This window comes from Vidua chalybeata, chromosome 12, assembly GCF_026979565.1.
Source record: "Vidua chalybeata isolate OUT-0048 chromosome 12, bVidCha1 merged haplotype, whole genome shotgun sequence".
Classification (NCBI taxonomy): Eukaryota; Metazoa; Chordata; class Aves; order Passeriformes; family Viduidae; genus Vidua; species Vidua chalybeata.
Window position 1 is genome coordinate 6,054,610 of NC_071541.1, and position 26,992 is coordinate 6,081,601.

Genomic DNA, 26,992 nt, shown 5'->3' on the forward strand with positions numbered 1-26,992 from the left:
TGGGGAAAAAAAATGTTTCCTATTAGCTAATCTAAACCTCTCCTGGCACAACTTGAGGCCATTGCCTCTTGTCTTACTGCCTGGGAGAAGAGACCAATCTCCACCTCACTAAAACCTCCTCTGGGTGATTTTCCCAGGAGGTGACACTTGCAGCCCTTTAAGTGCCCTCTCCTCTCCTGCTTCATGCCAATACAGGTCTGGAGGTGAGGTTTTAAGTTCAGTCGTGCTCTTCATGCATGGATTGTACAAGGAAGGACAATCTGAATATGGTCTGAATATCTTCTTCAGACTATAGTATCTTTCTCAGATTCAGTTGGTGAAGGAGCTGGGTGTCTTGTAGGTGTCTGAGGTCACTAGGTGACCATCTCAGCCCACTGAAGGAACCAGAGGAACAATCCCACGTAAACCAACGACTCAGTGGAGCTGTGTGTGGCACACCTGCCCTACAGAGCACTGCTTATTTCTCATTTCACCACTTGGCTTGCTCCAGTCTCCCCTCTCACTATGGAGCTGCACATGGCTGTTAGAAGGAAAAATGAGCTTTTGCAAACACTCTTTAACTGAGCTGAATGCATGACTTGCACTGAACACGGAGCAGAAGCTTTGTTCCAGTGTCCCTCCTGATCCCCCAGTGACAAGCTCTGCCTAGGTGGCCTCTGTCTGAGCAGGCTGTCAGGGAGGCTGACTGTTGCTGCTGTTTCCTCCCAGATGATTTCCCCAAGCCACAGATCATCATCCAGCCCGAGACGACGGTGGCTGTCCTTGGCAAGGACATCCGCTTCACCTGCCTGGCCGCCAGCAGCAGCAGCTCCCCCATGGTGTTTGCCTGGAAGAAGGACAACGAGATGCTGCACAACGCCGAGATCGAGAACTTCGCGCACGTGCGGGCCAAGGACGGGGAGGTGATGGAGTGCACCACCATCCTGCACCTGCGGCACGTCACCTTCGCGCACGAGGGCCGCTACCAGTGCGTCATCACCAACCACTTCGGCTCCACCTACTCCAACAAGGCCCGACTCACCGTTAACGGTGAGTGGCAGCTGCTTGCTCTTCTCCTCCTCTAGCCCCAGCTCCTACGTGGTACAATTCCTTGGGACTCGGTTGCTCCTGAGGGTCCATTCCTGATGGTGAGCTCTTAACCTCTGCACGGCAGCTGTTTGTATCTCAGTGGATGCTGGGAAATGCCCTGTGAGGAGCACACACCATTTTGTGTTGGCTGCCATCCAGCCAAGCACTTCAGCATGCATGTTCTTAGCAGCTTGAGCTGCTGCTCTTTGGCCGCTCAGGTAGATTCTTTGCCCTATGAAAACGAAAATGCAAAGGGATGCAAAGAAGAGGGATGTAGCAGTTGGAAGTTCTCTGTAGGAGAGATAATAGATTTTTTTCCCAGGTTTTCACAAAAGAAAATTAGCTTTGATCCCAGCTCTAATGATCTGAGTTGAGGGTGTCATGGACTCTGCAGACAGGTGTGTTCTGTAGAAACACGGGGTCAGTCCCCAGCAGTTCAGACTCATCCTGCAGAAGCACGTGGCCATCCTCCTGCCCGTGGGCAACTGTCACCTTAATCCCCTCTGTGGGACGGAAGACAGCACTGCCCAGAAGACGGTGTTTCCCCACGGAATCGCTCATGCCCTTTTCTTGCTTTTCCTTTATCAGTGCTGCCATCGTTTATCAAAACTCCCCACGACATCACGAGCCGGACGGGGACGACGGCGCGCCTGGAGTGCGCGGCCGAGGGCCACCCCACGCCGCAGATCGCCTGGCAGAAGGACGGCGGCACCGACTTCCCCGCGGCCCGCGAGCGCCGCATGCACGTCATGCCCGACGACGACGTCTTCTTCATCACCGACGTCAAGGTCGAGGACATGGGGGTCTACAGCTGCACTGCTCAGAACTCTGCGGGCTCCGTGCTCGCCAATGCCACCCTCACCGTGCTGGGTAAGATGGCTTTTGGCTTTTATGTTTTTCGTGTATTTGTAATCCTGCAATTCTTTTGTGTGTGACTCTAAACTCCATGTGGAGTGTTAGATACTGTTGTCCCATTTTGGCCAGACAAAGCAATTCCTCTCCAGGCCTGGGAATCAAGGACACCTCACTGTCTCCGGCCTTAAGAGATGGAAATAAAAATGAGTTGGGAGGGGAAGCAAACTTCATTACCTGAAGCTGTAATTGGAAGATTAACCCTCAACATGCAAATGGACCAAAGTTATAACAGTGTGAAAACCTGTGACCCATCATCCATTTTTGGGTGTAGCCTCTGGGGGCGCTTCATCTGCCCTAAATGAACCTGAAGTCCCTTCAATGAATATAACTGCTTTTATTCCCTTAATTTTGTCTGGCCTCTGTTTTTAGGTAGTCCCAAAAAGGCATCACCGGTGCCTCAGAAGGCTGAGTGCAAGTGGGAGCTGGGAGGGATGGCCATTCAAGCTCTTTACCAGATGGAGATAAAAGAGAGACAGAGTCAAATGGTCTGCTTAGTCTTGTTTCATTCTTTTACACTGTAGTTCACTAATGAAAAATACCTGTTAAGTAAGAGAAGGAGCTGTAAGTCACATCTCCTCTTGTGCCAAGGAAGCCCCTCCAACCAGCCTGTTTGCTGTCTGGGAAAATTACTTCAAAAGGAAATTGCACTTCATCTCTCTTGCTCTGTGAAATAATTCACATTTCAGCTGTTGGCCCACATCTTCAGAAGTTTCTTGTTGGGAAAACTTAACACCAGTTGATTGTGGGAAGCGGGGCCTTGGCTGTGGTTGTTAGATCTGTTGTGGTGTACAGCTGCCATGTTCCTGAGCACGTGCCTGCTTCGTGCATTGCTGTGTCTGCAGGAGCACGAGGAACATTCAGTGCTGTTAAATCTGTTGTTACGCTGTCCCTAAAAATTAATTTCTGTGTTTGTTCTCCTGCAGAGACACCGTCTTTGGTCCATCCACTGGAAGATCACGTGGTGTCCGTCGGTGAGACCGTGGCTCTCCAGTGCAAAGCCACGGGGAGCCCCCCACCCCGCATCACCTGGCTGAAAGGTGACCAGCCCCTGGTGGTGACAGAAAGGCACCACTTCACCTCGGGCAACCAGCTGCTGATCGTGAGGAACGTGGTGCTGGAGGACGCGGGGAAGTACACGTGTGAGATGTCCAACACGCTGGGCACGGAGCGCGCGCACAGCCACGTCAGCATCCTGCAGGCGCTGGGCTGCCGCAAGGACCGCACCACCGTGGGCATCATCACCATCGCCGTGGTCTGCAGCATCGTGCTCACCTCCCTGGTCTGGGTCTGCATCATCTACCAGACCAGGAAGAAGAGTGAAGAGTACAGTGTCACCAACACAGGTAGCTGCAGTGTCCTGAGGCCCCCTCTAACCTTTCGTGCTGCCAGACATCCCACCGAGGCTGAGCCTGCTCCTCAGGGAGCCTCACAATCCACTGAACTGCAGCTGGCTTATCTCCCTGGTTCTCTTGGCTCACAGGGCTGGAACCAGCTCTCACTTGCTGCTGAAGCATGTTCAGAGCTGCATTTCTCCCCTTGGCTTGCTCTTCAGGAAGGTCTTTTCCACTTGGCAGTAGTTCCAGCCATTGCTTTGCTACTTTGGTTTTCCATGACCATAAATGATAATTTTGGGGTAGTCCGGATGATGTCCACGATGTTGAGAACCTGTCTTACTTTTTGGAAATCTGTATTTTCAAACACTTAGAAGTCAAAACTTGAAAAATTAATCTTAGAAGCTGGAATCCCTTCTTCCATGTTGGGTATGAGAGCTAGCCCTGATGATGGGGGGGTATCTGTTACATTTTAGAGGAAGAATTAGCATTTATTGCTTTCTCCCGATACTCAGAGGGGATAATTTGGCACTAAAATAAGTGTTGCAGTGAAAATAAAGTTTCCTGCCCTCCTTATGCAGCCTCTGAACAAAACAGAAGTATGGAAGAATCAACCTAAGGCTTTCCCAGCCTGCTTGGAATTTCCAGCCTTCCAGCTATGCTTACCTTTAGATAGACTACAAAAGGATTTTTAAAGACATGGGCTAGGTAGGAAATCTTGGATAACCTATTAGCAGTGTGATGTAATAGTGGGATTCTTTTATAACTCCTTTTTTTAGTCCTCAAAACCCAGGGCTTCGTGCTCGATATAATTGAGTTTCACTTGGTTTTGTGTGGCAAGGGAAGCTGAAATTGCCTGATAGAAAATGAAGAAAGCCAAGAGGTTTAAGACTTATTTCCTGCTTAAGAGAATCAGACACCCTGTTCTGCAGAATATTTTTACTCTTGACTTCAGAAGGCAGAAGTAAAAGGAAGGACTTAATTTCAGGGGAAAGAGAAGGATTTACTTACTCTGAACAAATAGTTCTACTCCACCTTCTATGTACTGACCATGCCACGTGCAAACACTCTAAGTGCCTTTATCAGCACACCCTCCCACAGCTTTAAGCTTTGAAAAATCAGCAATGGGGCTTCTGAGGGGAAGGGAATATTTAGATAGTTCAGTTTCCAGTGCACCTACAGAAAATAACTGGTTCTAGATCTGATCCCAAATCCCCCTTGAAAATGTGAATTTACTTTGAAAATCCTGCTGGGAGTTGATTTTTCTGCTCTCCCATTGCTCTAGATGAGACTATTGTGCCTCCTGATGTGCCAAGCTACTTGTCCTCCCAAGGGACTCTCTCGGAGCGCCAGGAAGTGGCCATTGGAGTGGACACCCAGCAGCCCAATGGGCACATTGACAGCAATGGTGAGAAATGGTTCAGTTATTCTGTAATGCTGCATCTGAACTTGATATGGGAGGTAGAAATCTCAGCCCAGAGTACTTCTGTGTTTGTGTTTGTTCTGAGTTATCTGGGAGATCTTTATAATGTAACTCCTGCATTTATGCAGAGCAGGGATCTGTGTTTGACTTCACAGAGCTCTCCTCTCCCAGGTGTAAGTGTTCCTACAAGCCTCAGAAAGTGTTCCTGACTGCCTCAGAAACTGCTCAGTCAGGCCCTAAGGACTGGTTGTTTGCTAACTTTGGAGTCTTTTTTTGGCAGCAGAGTTACCCATAGTCATACCAGAAATTGCATTTACATTGCCTGTCCCTGCCTTCAGGCTTTGAAATTAAATGTTGGGGTTTTACACTATTTGAACACGGCACATTAGGGAGGAGAAGTTAAGAGTTCTGAACCAAGATCCTCCTGAGATTGTGCAGCATTTTTTCTGTTAAATGTTGGCTGAAAATTATCTATTATCTTCATTTCTATTTTTTAATCCCTTTTCCAGTGTAAGACCAACAAGTCATTTAACTGTGAGCAGCTGGCTGTGATCTTTACCCAGATGGTTTGTTTGTTACAGGGATGTGTCAGGCTGATGTTGGAAGGTGTCCAGATGTTGAAGCTCCTGCTGTAGGTTGTAGACAGCCCAAGCTGTGTATCAGCTATAATAAAGACACTTGGAAAACTGAGGACATGGCCGATGGAATGCTTGTTCCAGAGAAGACAGGTACAAAACCCATTAATCTGGGAAGGCATTTCGTGTCTGTGCAGATCACAAAACCCTCCAAGTCAGGCAGCATTAACACAAGAAATTGTTACCTTCAGAGAAAAAAAAAAGCTCAGAATGATTCTCAGGTGGAAGCACAGAAAATTTACTTTCTTCTGCTTGCTTTGATCCTCTCTCAAGCTTGGGTAGCTGGAATTTGAGGAACTGTCAGAAAGAGGCAGAGTAAAGCTCCCAACTGCCATTCTGTGCAGCTGGCTGATGGGAATTTTGATTTGAAATATTCTTAAATTATGAGAGCACTTTCAAAACTGAAACTGTTAAATTTTTTCATGCTCTTTTAAAAGGGCTGTTGACTTCAAAGCTCAGCTTTTTAATTTATTTTGAAATTTTAAAGGTTGTTTTGGGCACTACACCTGCCTCTGCTCTTTGCCAATTTCTATGGTGTTCCACTCATACTTTTCTATTTTTAGGATGTGTTTTCTGTTCTCACACTGTATTGTAAAAATCACAGAAAATCAGCCAATGAAACAAATTTTCTCTCTAGGAGAAACAAATGTAAAGTTTAATAATGGAAAGTTGTTGAGTGCACTAAGGAGATTAACTTTCAACATTTACAAACTCCTTGCCACTTTGAATTCTGCTCATCTGTTGTTCCCACTACCAGTAATAACATATCTTGAGATAACAGTGCAAGCTGATGCTGCTCCCTGTAAAGCAGCAGCGCAAAATTAAGAAAGGTAACTTGGTATTTTAAAGCAGCTACAGTAAAGTTTCACTTTGCACTTCTACCCTGATTAGAAAGTCTGGAAAAGGAAATAAATGCATACTTTATTTTTAAAAAAAGAAAGTTACAAGTACTTTGGAGTGAAAAAGAATCCCTAACTAAAGCTGTTAATTGGAACTACCTGGAGTGATGGTGGGTAATAGCCCTGTGTAAGACCACGAAGTGTCCACATTATTTAGCGAGAGATTCCCTCAGTGAACTACACAGAACTGCCCTTTCCTGCCATGATTTGTGTGCTCCAGTGCTGGCCACTTCCAGCTGCTCCTCTTACCTTGTTGATTTTCCCTTCCTCCCCCAAAGGCTATGGGCTGCCCGTGGTGTGCACGGAGTGCAGCGGCAGCACGGACAGCGTGAACGTGCACATCTACCCCAAGGACTCGGAGAGCCTAAAGACTGTGGAGAACACCCACCCCAATGCACTGAGCAGCAGGGAGCACCATAGGAAGAGGGGTGCAGGCACCAGCCTTCTCCATGCTCAGCCCTGCAACGGGATTGCCAGTGGCAAGAGGGTGGAAACAGACGGGACCCTGTACCCCAGCAACCACGACAGGATAAGGCCGGAGGGCACGGCCGGCGCGCTGCTCGCGGACACGCGCGGTACGTCCTTCCTCGGGGTCACCTCTGGTCCTGGGGCCACCAGCCCCATGTTGGTTTGAGCATAGAACAGATTTATTAAAGTTGGGAAAGATCTCCAGGGCCATGGAGGATGGAAGTGCTTGGCAGGCTGAGCTTCACCTAACCATGCTGCTCCTTTGGGGTTTTGCAGGCTCTTCACAAGCAGCAGCAAAGCCTTCAGAGCTTAACAACCTTAATTTGGTGAGAGCTTCACCTGCAGGAGGGTCATTAAAGCAACTGAACGTGCTTCCTGAACTATCCCCAGCACTACTGGATCTGCAGAGGGAAGCAGAGGTGGAGCAGGCTCTCCTGCCCAACAGCACCACAGCCCAGCCCCGTGACTCCGCTCACGAGCCCAAGCTACCCAACAGGTCTCTGGACTGAGAGCACAGACTGGCTGCCATGTGCAAATCAACAAACACACTATTACTTTTTTTAAATTTTTTTTTTTTTTTTTTTTGCACAGAGTATATAGGCTACTTACTTCTACCTCGAATCTTGAACTGATGGCCTGGCAAAGGCAACCAACTGAGGTATGAGAAACAAGCTTGTATGGGGAACAAAGTCCTGTTCGAGCGTCACCTGATTGTACATAGTTTAAAACTTCCCTGAGAAGTATGAAGTGTTCAAAAGTCAACTTGCATATGAAGCACATAAATGCAAGGGATTATTGTGTAAAGAGAAAAGTATTTGATACAATTGTACATAAGAGTTTTCATATATAAATATATATATAAAAATATATATATCTTTTACAGAGGCTATTTTAATCTTTAGTGCATGGAAAACTGAGTGAAATTTTACAATTTTGGCAATATTGTTTTCAGTATCAGGTTGCTGTTAAACTTTGTGAGACAAATAATTCTGGTGCCTTAAATGCATAAACAAAACTTTTAAAAGCCAGACTGTTCCAAAGGGATTATCCTCTTTTCAGTGGAAGTTCCTTTACACCATGTACATTGGGGCTGGGGCAATCCCAGGTACTGGTTGGGTGGAAAAGTGACCAGGAACAGCCCTGTGGAGAGGGACTTGGGAGTGTTGGTGGATCAGAGGCTGGACGTGCCCTGGCCATGTGTGCTCACAGCCCAGAAATCCAACCATGTCCTGGCCTGCATCCAGAGCATTGTGGGCAGCAGATTCTTCTCCTCTGCTCCACTCAGGTGAGGCCCCACCTGGGGTTCTGCACACAGTTCTGGTGCCCTCAATGTAAGAAGTAATGGGTTCAGAGTGAAAAGGGGGAAATTTAGGTTAGAAACAGAAGAAATTGAAATTCTTCCCTGTGAGGGTGGTGAGGCACTGGTAGAGGTTGCCAGAGAAGCTGCAGATGTCCCATCCCTGTAGGTGTTCAGGCTGGATGGACCTCTGAGCAACCTGGACAAATGAAAGGTCTCCCTGCCTGTGGAAGGGGGCTGGAACAAGATCATCTTTAAGGTCAGGACAGGCTGGATAGATGGGCTAAATCCAACAACATGAAGTTTAACAAATCCAAGTGCTGGGTCCTGCACTTTGGCCACAACAACCCCTGCAGCGCTACAGGCTGAGGACAGAGGGGCTGGACAGTGCCCAGGCAGAAAGGGACCTGGGGACACTGGTTGACAGCTGGCTGAACATGAGCCAGCAGTGTGCCCTGGTGGCCAAGAAGGCCAATGGCTCCTGGCCTGGATCAGGAATGGTGTGGCCAGCAGGGGCAGGGAAGTCATTCTGCCCCTGTGCTCAGCACTGGTGAGGCCACACCTCGAGTGCTGTGTCCAGCTCTGGCCCCTCAGTTTTAGGAAAGACATTGAGATGCTGCAACGTGTCCAGAGGAGGCAACGAGGCTGGAGAGGGGCTGGGAACACAATTCCTGTGAGGAACGACTGAGGGAGCTGGGGGTGTTCAGCCTGGAGAAAAGGAGGCCCTGAAATGTGGCTGTAGCCAGGTGGGGTTGGGCTCTTCTCTCAGGCAACCAGCGACAGGACAAGAGGACACAGCCTTAAGCTCTGCCAGGGGAAGTTTAGGCTGGACATTAGGAAAAAAATTTCTTCACAGAAAGTGATTGGACGTTGGAATGGGCTGCCCAGAGAGACAGTGGAGTCACCGTGCCTGGACATGTTTAAAAAAAGATTGGATCTGGCACTTAGCCATGGTTTAGATGATAAGGTGGTGTTAGGCCGTAGGTTGGACTTGAATATCTCAAAGGTCTCTTCCAACCTAGTTAATCCTGTGATTCTATCCCTTCCAATCCAATACTTTCTGTGATTCAATTGGATTACTTAGCACAAATTTCCTTCCCCTTAGAAATTTATTGTACTTAACACATTTAATAACAGAGATCTTCAACCGTGTCAAGTGAAATTTATAAATAAAAAAAGCAGTGAGCAATTACATAGCAACCTGATATTCTCCTCTTGGTGGAAGAACTAAAATTCCATTATTTTTCAAAACTTTATAAAAATTAGTATTTGAACTGTGACTGTGTGAGACTATAGAGTGGACCACACAGGAGGCACTAAATAACTCTTCAACAGTGCAGAGCCCCAAAACAACCAGAGGAAAAGGCTGTTTTGACTGGGGAGAAGTTGTTACCAAAATAAATAACTTGTGCAGTAAACCAGGGGTGGTCTCATAACATTGCACCTCTCAAACACGTCATCACAGAGGTTTTACCTGCCATGTGTGCACAGCACTGAGCACCACAGCCCTCACCACAGGCCCTTCCCCTCCCAAAGGACCCAGCTCTACCTGTCTGAGGTGTGTGCAGCAATCCAGCCTTGCCCTGTTTAGAATAAATAACCTGTGCCAGAATAACACATTTTCACACCCGAAAACCACATCTGTTCTGGGGGGTTTGAAACCATAGAGCTGTTTTGACAACAAAACTAAACTGTACTCCTAAGGGGACAGCTGTATCACTAATTCATCCAATGCTTTTTTTTTTTCCCTTCAACACAATATTACACTTTGTAGTTGAACAGCCAGACTCTCTATATGAAAATATCACCTTAAAGTGAGTTATGCTGCCTTGTGTAGCAATTCTGGGCTAGTTAGAAATACACTTGTTTTATAAGGAAAACTGTGGATTCATGGTTGAATAGACTTTTAAGTGGAAATGACCCAGATGTTTTTATGTGGTCTTTGAAGTTCATCCTTTAATGGGGGGGGGGGTATAAAGAAATGCCCACCTCTGTCAAACAGATCTTTATCACTTCTGACTTCACAATGATGCTTTTTATTTATAGAAAGGTTGCTTTCTGTTGGTGTTTGTTGGTACCTGTGGAGGGAGGACTCCCAGTTCTTTGTGATTTGAGTTCTGCTAACATGAGGTTGCTAACTCTGGTGATGACTACTTTGGGGCAGGTTTATCATGGGTGGGAGGGGTTGTTGTTACTTTTTTCCTTGGGAGCAACTCAAATACCAGTTCCACTAAGGCCAAGTCTGGGCATCCACCTTTGCCAGGACTGTGGTTCAGAACAAGCAGCAGGGACAAAGGGCAGAAACACTTCATGTTCACTTTAGATCCATCACTGAGGGATCTGCCCCAGTGCTGCTGCACCTGTGGGGTTTCAGGGAGTGGCTGCAAGCTGCCCCTTGGTTTTATTACAAGCTGGTCCTACCAGCCTTAGCTTGAGGAGCCACCAGCTCCTGTAAGGGAAAGACCTCAGGCCCTGAGGGTCAGGGAGAGCAGCAGCTGCCCCTGCATGAAGCCAGGCATAATTCAGCCAGTACCTGTCTGTCCCAGTCCCTGACTATTGACACGTTTGCACTTTGAGACAGGTGGCGAATTATGTTGAGTGCCAAGTTTATTCAGAGCAGAGGAAATGGATGTTAGAAAATTATAAACCGAGCACAGTTTTCCCTTTGCTGAAGGGAAAAGTGCTCCAGAACTAACTCATGGAAGCAGGGACATGGGGAAGATGAGAATGATTCAATGGGCTCGTTTTGCTGGCAGAAATGTCATCACCAGTGCACATACAAAAGCATATTTGCCATGTTAACATTGAAAATAATGTTTCTGAATAAAGTTAACTGCCTAATGTTATGACTTCCACTAAATATGTGAATTTGCTGCTTCTAAGAGGCAATGTGAAAGAGGAAGTATTACTTTTGTGTACAAATTTATTTATTTATTAGAGAATTTGGTACAATGTTGTACATTGAAAAACATGTAAGATATTGAAGTGTCTAACAAACGGCATTGAAGTGTCTTTAATAAAGGTTCATTTATAATATTACGGCTGATCTGTTGAGAGTGAGCTTTTGGGAGTTTCAGTTGAAAATTAAATAAAATTCTAATCCATTGCTATATTTCTTTCCTGTCTTTCTCTTATGAAAATGGAGATTAACTGCCAAAGTACCTGCTCTTGAAATTGGGCCATGAGATCCTGGGGAACAGCGTGAGGCTCTGACAGCCTGGCATGTGGATGGGGTAGAATTTGGGGCTGGATTGAAGAATACAATACAGAACTTGTAAGAAATACATTTCCAATATATCAGCTTGCTTTAGTATCTGGCAAGTCCCCTATCTTGGCAGTGAGAACAGAACAGATGAGGGGTGGGGGTGTGTGTGTGCATGTGGGCAAGTAAAAACAGGGCCAGGACAGCACCAGACCCAGCTGCAGTTGTGAACACCTCTGGTGTTCCCAAACCCCAACCCCACCCTGGGTGGAAACTCCAGAGGTAGCTTTGGACCTAAGCCTGCATTCCTGCTTTAACTAAAAATCTCAATTCAGCTTCTGTAGATTTTTTAAAAATTAAAACTAATTCCCCCTTGAAATTATCACTTTGGGTATAAAGCAAGTTGTCTGAGAATACTCAAAGTTCCTTAACACATCTAGGAGTTAATTTTTTTTTAAATTGAGAGAGGTTTTAAGAGGCTGGTGCCTGGTGTAAAATTTAAGTTGTTCTCCCACTTTATCCTAGTAATGGGCTACATTAAATTTGGGTAAACTTGAAATAAAACATTGCTAAAACCTAAGGCAAACAGTCATAGGGGAATCCATGCATTTTTTCGTCTATTTTTTCTCCCCACAGGTCCCAAAACTAAAAATGTCTTTTTCATCCATATTAGGCAAACCTGGTGCATGCAGAACAGCCCTGGCCACCTGCTGGGGCTGTCAGTTGCCTGCTGCCATTCCCAGGTACCTTTGGCTTTCTTGTGGTGCAGAGCTGTTCCACTGGCACAGAGGAAGGGCAATCACTTGAGGTCTGTCCCCTTCCACCACTAGGCTGGCTAAAACAATTTGGCTGCTTGGTTGGGATTTTTTATTTTAATTAAAAAAAAAAAGGTGATGACAAAAACTGATTCTGCAATATTAAATAAAAACAACAAAAAAAATGCACCATTTGGACCCAACAACATAAAGATGATTATTTACAGCTCAAGTAATTAAATGCATCAACTGCAGTGCTAACCCCCTCACCATGTTTAAAGAGCTTCAATAGAAAATAGATTTTTGAGACAGAGTAATAAATCTCCCTCCCTTCCCAGCCCCTAAAATTGAATGTGCTATATGTATATATAGAATGTCATAAAAGAGACAGCCTCAAAGTGGCAGGAAGCACAGCTTCACCAAGCCATGGTAACGAGGAGTGTTACCAACCAGCCAACATGGGACTTGGCTGAATTCCCCATTTTAATTGAAGATTATTTTTAAGAATTATGTCCTTTGTTCTGTATGTTTTACTTGTCTGCCAATTGTTTGCTAAGTTTTGGCCTCTAAAAAGTCTTACTACCCTGTCATGGATAGCAGTGTAATAAAACATCCAGCCTGTGCTGTAGGCACTCCGGGCAGGGGCTCTGGTGTCACTGGTGTCCCCTGATCAGGCCACTGACCTGGTCTGGCATTTGTTCTCCCTCTCCCTGGACTCCAAACACCTGTACATTGTCCTCATGAGGGGAACAGCCTCACAGGTAAATTACAGCAGCCTAGGGCAGCACATCACCCCTGGCACATCAGTGTTGGGATGACAGGGACGGTGCCAGCAGGACGAGTGAGCCGGCACGGCTCAGTCCCAGGGCCCTGTGGCACCACTGCTCTCCTGTGTGAGGAGCTGCCCATGGCCCAGCCCAGAGCCATGCAGGGAACCATCACCCACCACAGCCCCTTGGCTTTGCCTGCCCACACAAACACCCTCCACAGCTAAACCTCCCCAGCCACCGCTCAGCCAAGCTGGTGCTGCAAACCCCCAGCACCGAGTCTGGTGATAATGTTGAGTAATTCCAATAAGGTCTTTTCATCACACTCATCCTCGCACCATTTTGGCTGCTGCAGCTTCTGTTTCCTACATGAGAACAGCAGCAGAGTTTTGCCTGCCAGCAACCCCCCGAGAGCCCTCAGGATCCACCCCTACAGCAGCAGAACTCTGATGTTCTCCCTGCATTGCCCTCCCAGCTTGCCCCCTAGGCTTCACCACTTCCATCCTCCTGCTGCTTCAGCAGCTGAGGGATGAAGAGCAAAAGAAGGCAGAGCTCCGTGTCTTTGCACAAGCACAGCTGTAAAATAATACAAGCCTGTGCTTTTACTGGAGAAATATGAGTGTGATTAATAAAGCTGCACTGGCTCCCACACAGGAATGCTTGCTGACCACCTGTAGGTATAAACAGGAATATAAACTTCCACAAACACAGCTCGAATCAGAAACAAATGGATGATTGTCTTTTACAAAGAGTTCTCCCAAGCCAGGATCCTTTTGGTGCTGTTGGAGGGCAGCAGGCTGTAACTCTATCGGCTCTTCCCCTCCCCTGTTACGAGGCAGGTGCCACTGAATGATGAAAACTTGCTTTATTTCAGCCTCCCCACTCAGCCCCCAAGCCAGAGCTTTCCAAAACACTTTCCCTGTAGGAGTTCTAATAATGCCTTTTGCAGCCACCGTAATTAGCTGTTTACCCCCCAAACATTACTTTTTTGGCACAACTCTTCAAAATTACCTCACCCACTTTCCATGCAGGAAAATTTCATGTTTGGGAAGCTGGATTATTGGAGGATTTACTTTTCTCTAGCAGGGAGAGTGGCTCTCAGCCTGCAGGACAGCTGCTGTGAGGGGTGCGGGAGGAAGGCTCTGCTCCCAGCCCGGCTCCTCCTCCGCCTCGGCGGCTTCTCCCCGGGCAGGATCGGCCGGGCTGGCTCAGAGCAGCAGCTGCCGAGTCTTCTCGTATGTCCCCAGGAAGATGAAGCCTCCCAGGCTGATGGCTGCCATCCGTGGGACAACACCTGCGAACAAGCTGAAGGCAAAGGAAAAGCACTTTGAGAGATGAGCGGGGAGCGGATGCAGGGGCTTCGCAAAACAAAGCCAAGAAAAACTCTCTCTTGCTGGTTTCTTAAATCCCACCCCGCTACTCACTGCAGGGATCTGTCTGGACTTCCCTAACACAGCACTCCCAAGGCTTGTGGTTTTTAACCCCTCTCCACACTCCTCGGGTGCAGAAGGACAAGGCAGAGGCCATTATGGACCACTGGAATGGGGAGCTCAGGCACATGGCCACAAAGAGCTGCAGACAGGTGGGAACACCCTGTCCTCCACTGCCCCCACAGCCTCTCGGGGCCAGGGGCTCCCCCGTGCAGAGACAGCCCTGCTCACTGCAGTGGCTCATTCCCAGGAACACACAACAGCCATGAGGGAGCAGAAATATTCCATTTGTGGCACCTTCAGCTGCCACCTTTTTAGGTGCCTGATCTTCATAGTTATTTGAAATTAACAGGAAGCTCGTGCAAAGCCAATTGCTTGACACATCTAAACTCACAGCTGGTTTAACAACTTCAGGACAGGCCAGTGTATCCTCCCAGAGGACTACAGGCTTCCTTTGTGGCAAGCAAGGACTAAATTCGAATCCGTTTGGCATCCCACCCCCCTTCCAGATCTGTGGCACTCAGCCTGGCTGAGCTCCACAGGGATCCTGTCCCTGGCTTTCCCAAGCACTGCATGGTCCCTGCTAAGAGGGTGTCCACAGTGGGACACGCCGTAATTCCTGGTGAGACCTGGCTGCTCAGGAGCTGGCTGCACAGGGAAACCTCTGGCAGTAATGAGCTCTGCTAAGGAGCCTGGAGCACACAGGCAGATGGAAACATTTTATGGCTTTACTAGACAGCAATTGGGCCTATTACCATAATGACAGCTTTAAAACAGAGTAATTTGTACAAGGCATGTATGGACAGAGCACTGATAGGGCAAATCCTAGGGAGCAGCACACAGCATCCCTCTCCTGCCGAATTAGGGAGCCTCATTACGGGAGCAGGGGCAGACATTCGTTTCCAGAACAGCCCACTCGAGACAGAGCTATTAAACAAACAGGGGCCCATAACTGAGTTACCCAGAAGCTGCATCCCTGGCAGCCCCTATTACTAACCATCACTTCCAAGAATCCTGGCCCTGCTTCTCCCAGTTTCCTGTTCCCACCTGCCACCCGCAGCCTCTCCAATCCAGGCTTCCCCCATGGGCTCCCTTTCTGTGTGAGGGCAGAGCTGAACAGCTGCAGGGAGGTCCCAAATCCAAAGAGCAGAGCTCTGTGGCAGGTCTGATCCAAACTGGTCTCTGCTGGGCTATGCCTGCCTCCATCAGCAGATGAGATAAATTTGGTTTATTTCTGCTGGCCCCATCAGAAAGCGCTCTGGTGGGCAGAGGTCTGCTGTCTAGCTGGATTTGGTCTCTGTCTGCAGACTTCACCTGGCACTCTGCCACTCCTCAATTCCTAACAGGACTCCTGCAGTTACCCTTTGGATCATTGAATCACTTAGGTTGAAAAAGGACAAACCCAAAATGACCCAGCACTACCAAGCCCACCACTAACCCGTGTCCCCAAGCACCACAGTTACACGTTTTGAACACTTGCAGGGATGCTGATTCTACCACTTCCCTGGGAAAAAGGGCAAGGCAATGCAGGGCTTGGACACAGCACAGAGGGCCTAGTGCTGAAAAAAGCTCTGTGTGTAACTTGCAGCCCAGTGGTGGAGGCTTTCTCTGCCCTGCTTGGCTGCCAGGCAAAATTCCCCCAGAGACAGGACCCTTCTCTACTCCCCAAAGAGAATTCTCTCTGCTCTCCTCCCCTCGAGGGGCTGCCCAGCAACAGAGGCTTTCTCTGTGCATGTGCTGTTAACTGCTGAGGCATGTGCCCTTCTGGTATTTTTCCACTGAAGTCGAGATTCATAACCCACACTTCAACAAATAAAACTAAACTATGTCGAGGGATTGTTATTTCAAAATTAAATCAGTACCTCACATGTGCCAATTCTTCTCAGGCTAGGAAGCTCAGGGAAGGAACAGGACACCTGGTGTAACACCACCAGCTCCATCCCTAGCTCTACACAGGCCACCTCACCAGCATCACCACTCCAATAACCCTCGTGTTTCTCACCAATAAGTTGTGAAGTTTCATCCACGGCTTTCAAACACCACTATCTCCTTGTGTGAAAAGCCATCAGACAAGATGCAAACTCCCTTTCCTGTGCATGATTCCTCTACTCCTCTGGCAAGACCAAAGAGGTTCACAGATTCACTCACCCCATCCCTATCCTAACCCCTGCCAGTCCTGGCTCTCCCTTGACAGAAAGGGATGTGGAATTTCTTGGCGTGAAGCAGAGGGATTTACTAGGTGCAGACCAGGAAGCTGAGCCCTGTGCTCTGGTTTTAATAAGGTGGCAATAAGCAATGCGTCTTTCTGCCCTCAGAATTCCTCCTCTTCAAGTACGAGATTTATTAGAGGAGCCATTAATCATGTCATGTTGTAACTGGCCAAAAAAGCCCGACATTTTTATTGGTTTTGATTAATAGATTTATAATTGGCAGCAGGCATGGCAGCCTCTGCGTTTATTTTTCCCAAGACTTTCTTCCTTTTCCTCGCAGCTGACGCAGCTTGGCCTTCTTTACACGTTACTTTTTCTCCAGATCTCTTATTGTTTTGATTTCAACTGAATTGTGTTCTCTTTGGTCCTAGTCCACTGGTGCTATCTTTGGGCAGAGTTTAATTCTGGGTTGTTTAGAAAAGGGCACTGCTGAAACACCATGAAAAGAGCACAAACATACATTTTTACTTTCTGCTGTTGCCTGGGGGTGGGGGGGAGTTTCCTCAGTCAAATCCATGCCTCTTCACACCCTTCAGAGCTCAGCTTCCACCAGCAGCAGACCTGGCCTCACTTCTCCCAGTCCCTTGAACATGCCTGAAGAGCCATGCAGGGCCCAAAACTCACCCACTGCCACATCACCTTGTCCCCTCCAAGAGGCAAACCTGAGACAGCCCATGCCTGAGTGCTGCCGGGGGGCACAGCTGGATGCCTTCCTGGAATCAGTGTTCAGGAACTTCCTGCAATTTGTTTTGAATTATTTCCCACATGTGTAGAAAGAAGGTTGAACTTTTATTAGCTGGGCAAGCAGAGATCAGATGTTCAGAGAAAGCTGTCCCCTGCAAAGCTGCGTTGTGCACAGTGCTTTGGGCAACAAAGGTTAGAACAGTGCCCTGAAAGAGTGAGAGGGCTAAAAATCTAGGGAAAAGTCCCAACCTTCCAAAAATCCCTCTGTTTCTCTTCCAGGCCAAAGACAGGTGAGACATGAGCCCTGATGAAGGAGGCACAGGCTGAACTTCATGGACTGGAGAAGTTAAGACATACATTTACATTCAGAGGCCAACTACTGGTATAAGACACACACTCAAAGAGGACAGAGTGGTGTAAGTGAAGCAGTGTCAGTAAAAATCAATAATAATTTTGACACCTCAAAATGTTCAAGAAACACCAGCAGAAAACTCTGTGTTCCCACACTGCTCCAAGGTCAGGAGAGCAATTCTCTGTCTCAGGACTGGACAAAGTGAGGCACTTAAGAGACTGGATGGACATCACCTTAGACTTCCACAGCTGGTCAGAGGAAAGCCCAGAACATTTCTCCACTCTGGCTACATCAGGAAAGCCCTGCAGAGCTGCTCTGTGGCTGCTCAGACCTACTCTTTGCACTCAAGCCTGGCTCAGGAAACTTGCACTTTTGCACACTGCAAAAATCTGGGGGCACTTGCTCAAGGCCAGACCTAAAAGGAGTTTCAAAGCTCACAGCTCCTCCCTCTGCTTCAGCTTGTCCCCACTGCTGGTACCACACTGGCATTGCCTGCTCACACTGAGCTTCACAACAAGAATGGGGAATTGAAAGGAACAGAGGAGACCTTGCTGCTTTCAAATCTGCAAGAAATTGCCAGGAGGAGGAAAAACTGTCCATAAGGGGCTTGTGGGTCCTATGCTGACCTTCCCTGGCACCTCAGGAGAGGGGATTCACATCCCTCAAATGAAACCTCTGAAACTGCCACGAGATGTGCCTGAATTCAAATGGATACAAATCACAAATGTTCACAGGGAAAAGTCCATCGTGGGTTATTAACACAAAGCCACCCTTGCCTCTGACACCTGGAGCTGGGCTTAGAGGTTGGATATATTCCCAGCAATGCCCCCTTTTCTGTACTCTTCCCTGGACACTGTCCCCAGCCAGGGCTAAGGTGAGGACACTCAACCTCCCTGAGGGATTTGTTCTTGGCTACCCAACTGTTGCTCCCTGCCCAGGTGTGCAGCAATCAAAAGGTTTTTCTGTATGCCAGTATTTAAACAGAAACAGATCCCACCCCATCCTCTCACACCCCCTAAACACACAGACAACACAACCCCTGAGGTGCAGCACGTCCTTACCCTGACAGGCCTTGTGTCCTCCAGATGCCACCAAGGGCAGCCAGAACATTCCCACTGGCATTGCTGGAACCAGCCTGCACCACAGAGAGAGATTGAAAATGTTGGCAGAGGTTTAGTTATCTACTGAGCTCCTGTGCCTGGTTAGTGCTACATGACAGGAGTTACAGACATCCTAATAACCTCCTTACCCCAGGCACAGGCAAAAGCTCCTCATCTCCAGGAATGAAAAAAAGGGCAGAAAGTGAAGCAGAGGCACAGAAAAACAAAACAATCAAGGTCCCAGAGCTGGTTAGTTCAGAACTGGGCAGCCAGTCCCTTCTGCACTACACTCAGCTCTACATCAAGCAGCTGGCACTGCAGTTAGACCTTAATAAAAACACACTCTCAAAGCACCAAGTGTCTTTGCTGCTCCTTTAGATTTAAAAGAATAACAACAACAAAAAAACTCTGAATAGTGTATTGCATGTGAAAATTGTCTTGAGTGCAAAACAGAGGACAAACAGCAGGACTAGAGACACTTAAATTCCATGTATGAATTCTTAATGTGAAATGACTGATTGAAACTGAACGGTCTCAAAATACCCTCATTTCTTTACCTGGTTGTTCAGGAGAGAGGCAGAGATAAAGGAAACCCACTTTGTACAGGTTTATCACCAACACTATCCAAAGACCAAGAAGCTGCAGCAGACACAACCCAGCAATGACAGATTACACAGCAGATGTGACTCAGCTGGGGAGGTGCATGTCAGCAACAAGAAACACCCCAAATTGAGAGATCTGAGCAACAGGGTAAAAACACCCACAGAAACTCCAGAATGCCCATCCTTCAGCAACACAACAGCTCTTTTCAGGGCTGGGAAAGGCTTTAGGAACATCCACCTGCTGAGGGCTCTTAGCTCAGTGGCTGTCAGCTCTGCCCTGGGTCAGTGAGATGATGATGGGAACACCAGACTCACTAACAATTTCTAAACTTATTGAACTTACTGATCTTATAAGCAGTTTTCCTTCTGCCCTGGTTGGCAGATGTTGGCCATCACAATCTCTATAGTTTAACATTTTACAACAGAAAATCCAGTACCAAGCCTTCCTCAGAAAAGACATACACACACTCTGAATTATCAAAACAGTGGAATAAATCCCTGATGGGCAGTTTAACTTTGGGTTAACTCTGACTCTGCAAGGCTTTTCTCCTAAAGACACTGCATGAGACTCTGGAAGCTGAGCACAAGCCCAAGTCTGCTTCAGACAGCTCCTTTGGGAAAGGACCAGAGCAGCACTCAAGGAAAGGAACACAACAATTTCATTAGTTCTTCATGCAGTGCCTGTTCACATCTACTCCTGCCTTCTAGGACAGGAGCAGAAATGATTATTAATAGGTGCTAGATTTCATTTTGTAATGACCCCACAGAAACCCTGGAATGCCCAGGCCATTCACTGGCCTGTCTGGTGGCTCCTTCCCTCTTACCTTTGCCAACATAATTCTCGTCTTTGCTACATCGAGCGGAGTGGTGACTGCAGCTGCAAATCCACCTGAGAAAATTAAAATACCAAGCACAAGTGAGACATTGTTGTGTGAATATGAATGCCACACTGCCTATAATTCCCAGGGCTGTGGTCAACACTGCTCTGTTATTAATGCCTACAGCACGTTCCCTCACGTCAGAGCCCAGGTACGTCTGTCCAAGGTTTGTACACAGACGTTTTGTTACTGTGCACTGACTTTAGAAACAGCTCTCTGCTGCTTAACTGTAAATCCAAACATCCCCAGGGACATTACTGCCTTTTTGTTCTGCACTCTGTATATATATGAACATAGGAAGGTTGTAAGGATAACAGATTCCACTTTCAACATATACAGCAAGTTTGGAAGGAAAAAAAAAACTGCTTACTCATTTGCAGAGATGGGAAAATAAATCAGTCACACTGTGTTCTGCCCAGAGAATTAAAGTCTGACCATTTAAATGCTGGAAGGACAGAATCATGCTCTGTATCTGAAACACACTAGATACACTCACTACATACACACAGACTGGATCTGGGATTGTTCCAAGGAAAAAAGACAAGTCAGTGTTTGGGATGGAGCTCATCTCCAACAGATTAAATCAGCTCCACTTTGGATAACAACAATGTGAAGCTGCCCAAGGGTCTTAGGAAATTGTCAGAAGTCTGCTGTCACAAGTGCCATCTTACCCTCAGGGGCATTTTTATTCTGTACTCTCTCCCAGACATCACCCTTGGAGCTCATTACTGTCACTTGCCACAGCCAGCTCAGCTGTGGATTTCCCCCTGAAAGCCAGAAATCTTCAGCTTATCCATCTGCATGTCTCACCCCAAAATGTGTGTGTCTGGCTCTATTTTAACCCTGTGACTACAGCCTGGCCTCTTGTGCTATCTAGGGACCAGCTCTGCTGCTTTTCCTCCCAGGATTTTATTCCTTTTGCCTAATTTCCCCATCCTAAAATCAATTCTAATCTTTCCCTCATCTGTTCAAAATATTTCAAGAGAGTAATTCATACTGAAGAAGAGCCAAAGTGAAGAAAACTTCTAAAATGCAGGAGCAGCAGTAAGTGAAGAATGAAAGGGGAAGAAAGGGGGGAGAAAAGAGAGCAAGAGACTTGTTCTGAAATCTTTCTTCTTCCTCCTATTTTTTTCTTTTCTCTGGATTTGTATAAATCCTGTATCTGGTACAGCCGGGAACAAAGTGACTCCAAAGACTGAAGCCTACACAGTACCCAGGGAATAAGCTAAAAATAATCTATTTCTGTTCCAAGTTTTATGGAATGTAGAAAAATTGATCTCTCTTTTCTTGGGATGGGAGAAGGGAAAGAGCGTTTCTTCTAAAATCTGTAAAGTAATGAAAAAAAAAAATTCCCCTGCTGGCTTGTGTTTTTACCTGCATCTCTCTTTCTCAACCACCTTAACTTGAACATATTAAATCCCTGTTTTACGACAGAGGAGGCTGGGCCAGCTGGCACCCTACTTGACTTCTTACAGTTAATTAAGGCATGTCCCATGACAGTTCAGGAGATGCAGTAAGGCACATGTGCAGTCCCCTGGACCTCAAACAAGAATAGCAGGAAAGTTGAGTTAGTGAGCAGCCCAAAATGCCTGGTTTTAGGAGCAGCTTCCACTCCCATAAGGTTGGCCCATGTGGTTCACTCTGCCGGAAGCTTTCTAGCAGTGATACCTCACTAAAAAGCAGAAAAATGGGCTGTATTCAAGAAGTCAAAGCAGAAACTATGAGCAAATTAAAATAAATTCCAGTCCATTCTTGGACCTTCTTTAAGGTCAGAAAATCTTTTTATTGTGAGCCAGTTTTTGCGTAAGTGACCAAAAGGCTTTGAGAATGGTCCGGATAGAAACTTTGGTACTCATGTAAGCAATGTATTTTTAGAATGGTAAAAATAATCTCCACGGAAAATAGTGGCTTTACAAGTCTGGATGTAGAAGCCCTTCCTTTGCCCACAGACCAAGCTAAAATTAAACAGTGAACCACATGGCTGTCAGGCCTGTATCAGGCAAAAAAATCTCAAAGCATCACCCAGCTCTGATGGCAACACTTTAGTCAGACTAACTTAGGTCCCTTATCAGATCCCTGTAACTTTTTTTTATGCATTTATTCCTGAGAGTTTCTTATTGGCAGCAGCTTCAGTCTTGGCTGATAGACTGGTTAGAACAAACACAATTTATCCTGGCATGATGTTCCCAAATTCTTATCTGAAAAGTTTAATCAAGGCTGATTGGTTTTCATTTTTTCCCCAGCTGACATCTGGATCTTCCCTACTCTTTTGTTATTAACATTTCAATGTTTCTTTTTCCATCACTGGGAAGTATTTGGTACAGATTTACCAATCAGTTCAGAATGGCAACAGCAACAATAAAATGCTTCATAAGCACAACAAGCAGCAGGATAGCGGCTAAATTAAAAGCAAGTTTGTATATGCTTGACAAAAACATGAGATTAAAGCTAGCATTTGTTGGGGACTGCTTTTTATTGAAGGCAGAGAGTCTGACAAAATGAATGTTCTCCAGCCTTAACTCTAAGTGTCCAAGATAATTTTAGAGTGACCTCTTAAACTTAGTACACAGGTATCTAGGAAGAGAATAAAGGAACTTAAAACTTCACTGCTTCCAATCACCAGATTGATACAACAGACACAAACTGTTAAAGCCAGTCTATTCATTGAAAATAGGAGGGCTGTGCACTGCACTAATCCACAATAGGGCCCAACAGATCTTTAAATCACTAATTTAATAATCATTCAGTTCCAGCTGTCACTGAACTCACCAAGAGCTGCCACATGAGGCTGGAGTCTGCTCCACTAATCAGCAACCAGGAAAAGCATCAGAGTATCATGTGGACAAGAAAGGCCCCGACACAGGGAGCCTCCCACTCCTAAATCATCCTGGTTTTTCTGCAGAGCTGATGGAGAAAAAGGCACCTTTGCAGGCAGTCTGTATCCAGGCTCACTCACCAACTTGCTCTTGGAGAAGATCCTTTCTCCCTTGCCCTAGACAGAGCTAGGGATGACTTGGGCTCAGCAAGTAGGCTAAAGATGGATTTTCACATGAGAGAAGGCTCTTGGCTCATTAATACTTCTAGCAGAGTGAAAAATTCCTCTGTTGGGAAAATAAACCTTCATGCAGCAGTGGAAAATTCATCACCCATCTCCCAAGAAGTTACAATGGTCACTGTATATTCACACTTTACCAAGTCAGGGTGTTAAACAGAAAATCCCCCTGCTACTCACACTTTCCCAGTGACCAGTCCTTGATGGAAGTGCTGATGACAGACATCTGCAGAGAATGATTTACCTTCATTTGGCAATAACAATAAAAAGACTTGAAGACTTAAAATAGGTTGCTGCTGGCATTTTCTACCATTTTAGCTGTCATACACAAATAAAAGCATCAGAACTGAGGGAAATACTTCACCTGGGAACAATACACAACCCTAGGTTCTCACAGCCTGTAGAATTTGCTGCTACAGGGAAATGTTTCTCAGGTACTTAGACACAATCCTCAAATAAGATCCTATGAGGGGAGGAAGACAAGTTCTCCTTCTGTTTTGGCATCTTTCTTTTCTGTACCATTTTAACTTCTCCTCACCTTTTCTGCAGGGTTCAGGGACTCCTTCTGTACATTACAGGAGTTCTCCCTGAGTCTGAGCTCCTGTCATATGGCCAGACCTCTGCTCTCTCTTCTGCAATACCAGCCCTGTTCTCTAGGTCAAGCTCATTTCAAGAGACAGGAATTTGTTCCTTTTTGGGATAAGCCCATCTTAGGAAAAGAAAAACGATTCAGGTCAAACTGTACTATTGGCTTTCTTCTTTATTATTTTCTGTACTAACACCTGGAGGTTACCCAGGACGTTTTTTTGTTAACAAACAGGATTTTTTTTCACTTTCACCCTGATATTCATATCTCTCATTGGCAAAAAGGGATTATTGGAGCCCTTCTCTTTAGAGGAAACATTCATTCCAGGGCGTTTTCTCCTGAAATCTGTCTCATAACTGAGACATGGGTTGAAAAACTGAGTGGCTCAGGTCCAGTGCTAAACCTCACAGCAACGTTTTACACTGACTGATCTTCAAGTTCACAAATGGTATTTTTCAGAATTCTTCAATCAGTAAGTTCTTTTTTGAACTTTTATTTTATTGGTATCATTTTATTTTTTTTTAAGAGGAAGTTTATTCTGGTCCTGTATCAGTGTGGGAACGACACCTGCCTATAGTAGAGCAAAGTGATCCAAGAACCTCTTTGGATTTCAGCAGAAATACCAAGACAAAGCACTGCTCCCTCCAGAGATTTAACCAATTCAGGGCTAGGAGCATGTTCCAAGCAGACTCTTCAGGGAAATCTTGAGAACTACTCAAAAATTTATTCAGAGCTATGGAGTTAAAGAGGCTTTTAGACACAGTGTGTAATCTTGTCAGAGCCGATTAGATCAAAACAAAAGTGATGGGAAATCCTCCCTGTTAATGTGCAAAAAGCTCTGCTTAGTGCATTATGACTCACTGGACTTGCACCTCCATTCTTGGTGACTTTGTTACCACAGAGCATTAATTATTAATGTTAAGCCACACTTTTTCTTATGGCAGTGAGAAAGAATGCATCTTAACGGGGGCAATTTTCAGCCACATTAAATGGATATTCAGGTTCTTTGACAAGCTGGGGATCACCTCGCTGCTCCAGGGCAGTACTTTTCTTTTCCAACAGCTAATAGCCAATGGCAGGATTTCCTTGCCACTGTCCCACTTGCATGGAGAACACAGGGAACCCAGAAGCTCTCCTGGGACAGCCTGCCTTGGTACACTGCAGGGCTGGGGTGGTCCAGCCAGGCCGTCTAAGCCCAGAGAAGACTTAAGAATGGGGTGAAACCAGAATCATGCCTGTGTGGGGACATGCCTCCCTCCTCTGCCTCGATGCCCTGCCCAGATCTGGGGTGCTGTCCAAACAGTTCAGACATGAGGCAAGGTTTGGTTCAAACACAACCCCAGGCTTAAAATCTCATTTACATCTACCCTTGGGTTCTTCCCCACCAGCTGGTCAGGTATCACCTTTTTCCACTCCCCAAATACTTCAACCATCTCTGTTAAGACACCAAAGATGATGATAAAGCTGGACAAGGCCTTCAGGGATTAAATTATTAACAGATGAGTCAGAGAGGATTCCGAATCTCTAATATTTATGTTCATGCCTATTACATTTCCATAAAAAACCCATGGATCACACACATCCATTTTACATATGAGGGCTGAAACTGCTGCTATTTCACAGGCACCAGGGATGGAATTCAACAGATTGTTGCTCTTGGTTCTGCCTTCACCAAATAGTTATAACCAACTCATACACACACGTGTGTGCCATAAAGGGAAGCTAAACAGGACTTTTCTTTCAGTTTCTTTCAGCTTATTACCCTGTCCCTCAGGACCTCTAACATATTTTTAGAAAGTATTGAATTCAAGCAAAGAACACAGGAGAAAAGCCTGTCTGTGTGATTTCACCATCCCACCACCACCATGGTGGCATTTGAGGGCATATCTGTGTGCAAAGGTTGTTTTTTGGACAACATTCTCCTTTTAAGGATAATAACACAATGATTTAAAATCACTTCTATGCACACATCCATCTTGTTTAATTCACAGGGTACAGGTGACATTTTAATTTTTTTTGTTTTGGCATGGAAAGAAAGGGATAAAGAGTTTGGTTGGCCTTTTCTTCCCTCATCTGAAGCTACATGTAGGTATTTAATAATTTTTAACTCTGGAATCCATTGTTCAGAGTGCAGGAAATTATTTTTCCACTGCCTCCCCTCAGCAAGAAGGCTAAATATTTTCAGTGAAATAGAATGGATGCGGCACCAGAATAGATGATTATCAGAGCCAGCTTGTTAACATTATCTCAGAGGAAGACAATGGAGACAGAGTGGAAGGTTCTGATCCAAAAACACCTCAACCTCCTGAGCTTTGAAGCAGGTCCTCAAAGGACACATGAGAAAGGAAGATTACAATACTGCTGGTGAAAAGGAAATAATAGGGAGACAAAGAACAGAGAAGGAAAAGCTGGCTGGAGGAAGAGAATATTTATCCTCACCAATTACAACATGATCTACAAAATAAGACTCCTGCTCTGCAAAGATTTGTGCTGGGGAATAGAGCCTAGGTGGTCTCATCTACCACCACATGGACCTGGAAGTCTCTGTGCTGCTCCAGGACCTGGTGTCTCCTCCAGCACAAAGTGTTGGTGTTCCCAGCGTGTGCCAAAGGACAGGGAGCGCATGTCCATGCACAGCTGTGCCTCTGGAGGCTCCTTCTGCAAGATTTCTGCTAGACAAGGAGCAGACACTGCTGAACATCTATTAAACAGTAGCAAGTCCAAGCACAACTGGTCAGAATCAGGACATACAGAGAAGGAACTGGAGGCGCTGGGCTAAATTCCCAACTGAGGCACCAAATTTGACCTCAGGAAATTACTCTGCAAGGCTTTGGGTAAATCAGATAACCTTTCCAGCTCTCTGAACATGCCTGAACACAGTTTTTGTATCAATCTAACTGTAAAGAAATCAACAGTGGTAAATTAATGATCACCATCACACCTGCAGACATAGAGATTGCATTTTAAAGCATTTTTAGTCTGTTAGTTTGATTTGTTTCAAAACAAAAATGAACAATCTGCTTCATTCACTGTTACTTTGTTTGCACTGATTGATGAAGTCAGTGTAAAATCCAACAGCAGGATCTTAAGCAGAATAAAACTCCCTTCTCATCAGCATAAACAGAAAAAATACAGCTGGACAAGACTACAAGAGGTCACCTAAAATATTCCCTTGGCCCCAAAATGGAATCAGTTCTACCTCAACCATTCCCTCATTGCTCACACACCCGATCTACTTAACTCTGTGCAGCTACAGCCACGCTGCCTCCCCTCAGCTGTGCAGCTTCAGTGCCCTCCAAAACGAAGCCTCAGTCTCTGCTGGAGTTCTGCTACTATTA

General features: G+C 46.1%; 2 protein-coding genes across 3 annotated transcripts in view; one reads left to right on the plus strand and one right to left on the minus strand.

The window, feature by feature from the left end:
• Positions 1 to 11,146, plus strand: part of LRIG1 (leucine rich repeats and immunoglobulin like domains 1) — a 92,121-nt gene extending 80,975 nt beyond the window's left edge. Inside the window, 7 exon segments of the mRNA XM_053954038.1 lie at positions 709 to 1,029; positions 1,657 to 1,938; positions 2,907 to 3,326; positions 4,600 to 4,722; positions 5,319 to 5,465; positions 6,550 to 6,846; positions 7,016 to 11,146. Coding sequence (XP_053810013.1) covers positions 709 to 1,029; positions 1,657 to 1,938; positions 2,907 to 3,326; positions 4,600 to 4,722; positions 5,319 to 5,465; positions 6,550 to 6,846; positions 7,016 to 7,248 — 1,823 coding nt within the window. The 3' untranslated portion in view covers positions 7,249 to 11,146.
• A 2,464-nt stretch (positions 11,147 to 13,610) lies between these two features.
• The window catches only part of SLC25A26 (solute carrier family 25 member 26), an 83,033-nt gene continuing 69,651 nt past the window's right edge, over positions 13,611 to 26,992 (minus strand). For both annotated transcript variants that reach the window (XM_053953541.1, XM_053953540.1), the window contains 3 exons: positions 19,963 to 20,027; positions 18,498 to 18,571; positions 13,611 to 14,065 (listed from right to left, as the gene is read on the minus strand). In XM_053953541.1, coding sequence (XP_053809516.1) covers positions 13,969 to 14,065; positions 18,498 to 18,571; positions 19,963 to 20,027 — 236 coding nt within the window. In that variant the 3' untranslated portion in view covers positions 13,611 to 13,968. The remainder of the gene's footprint in view (positions 14,066 to 18,497; positions 18,572 to 19,962; positions 20,028 to 26,992) is intronic.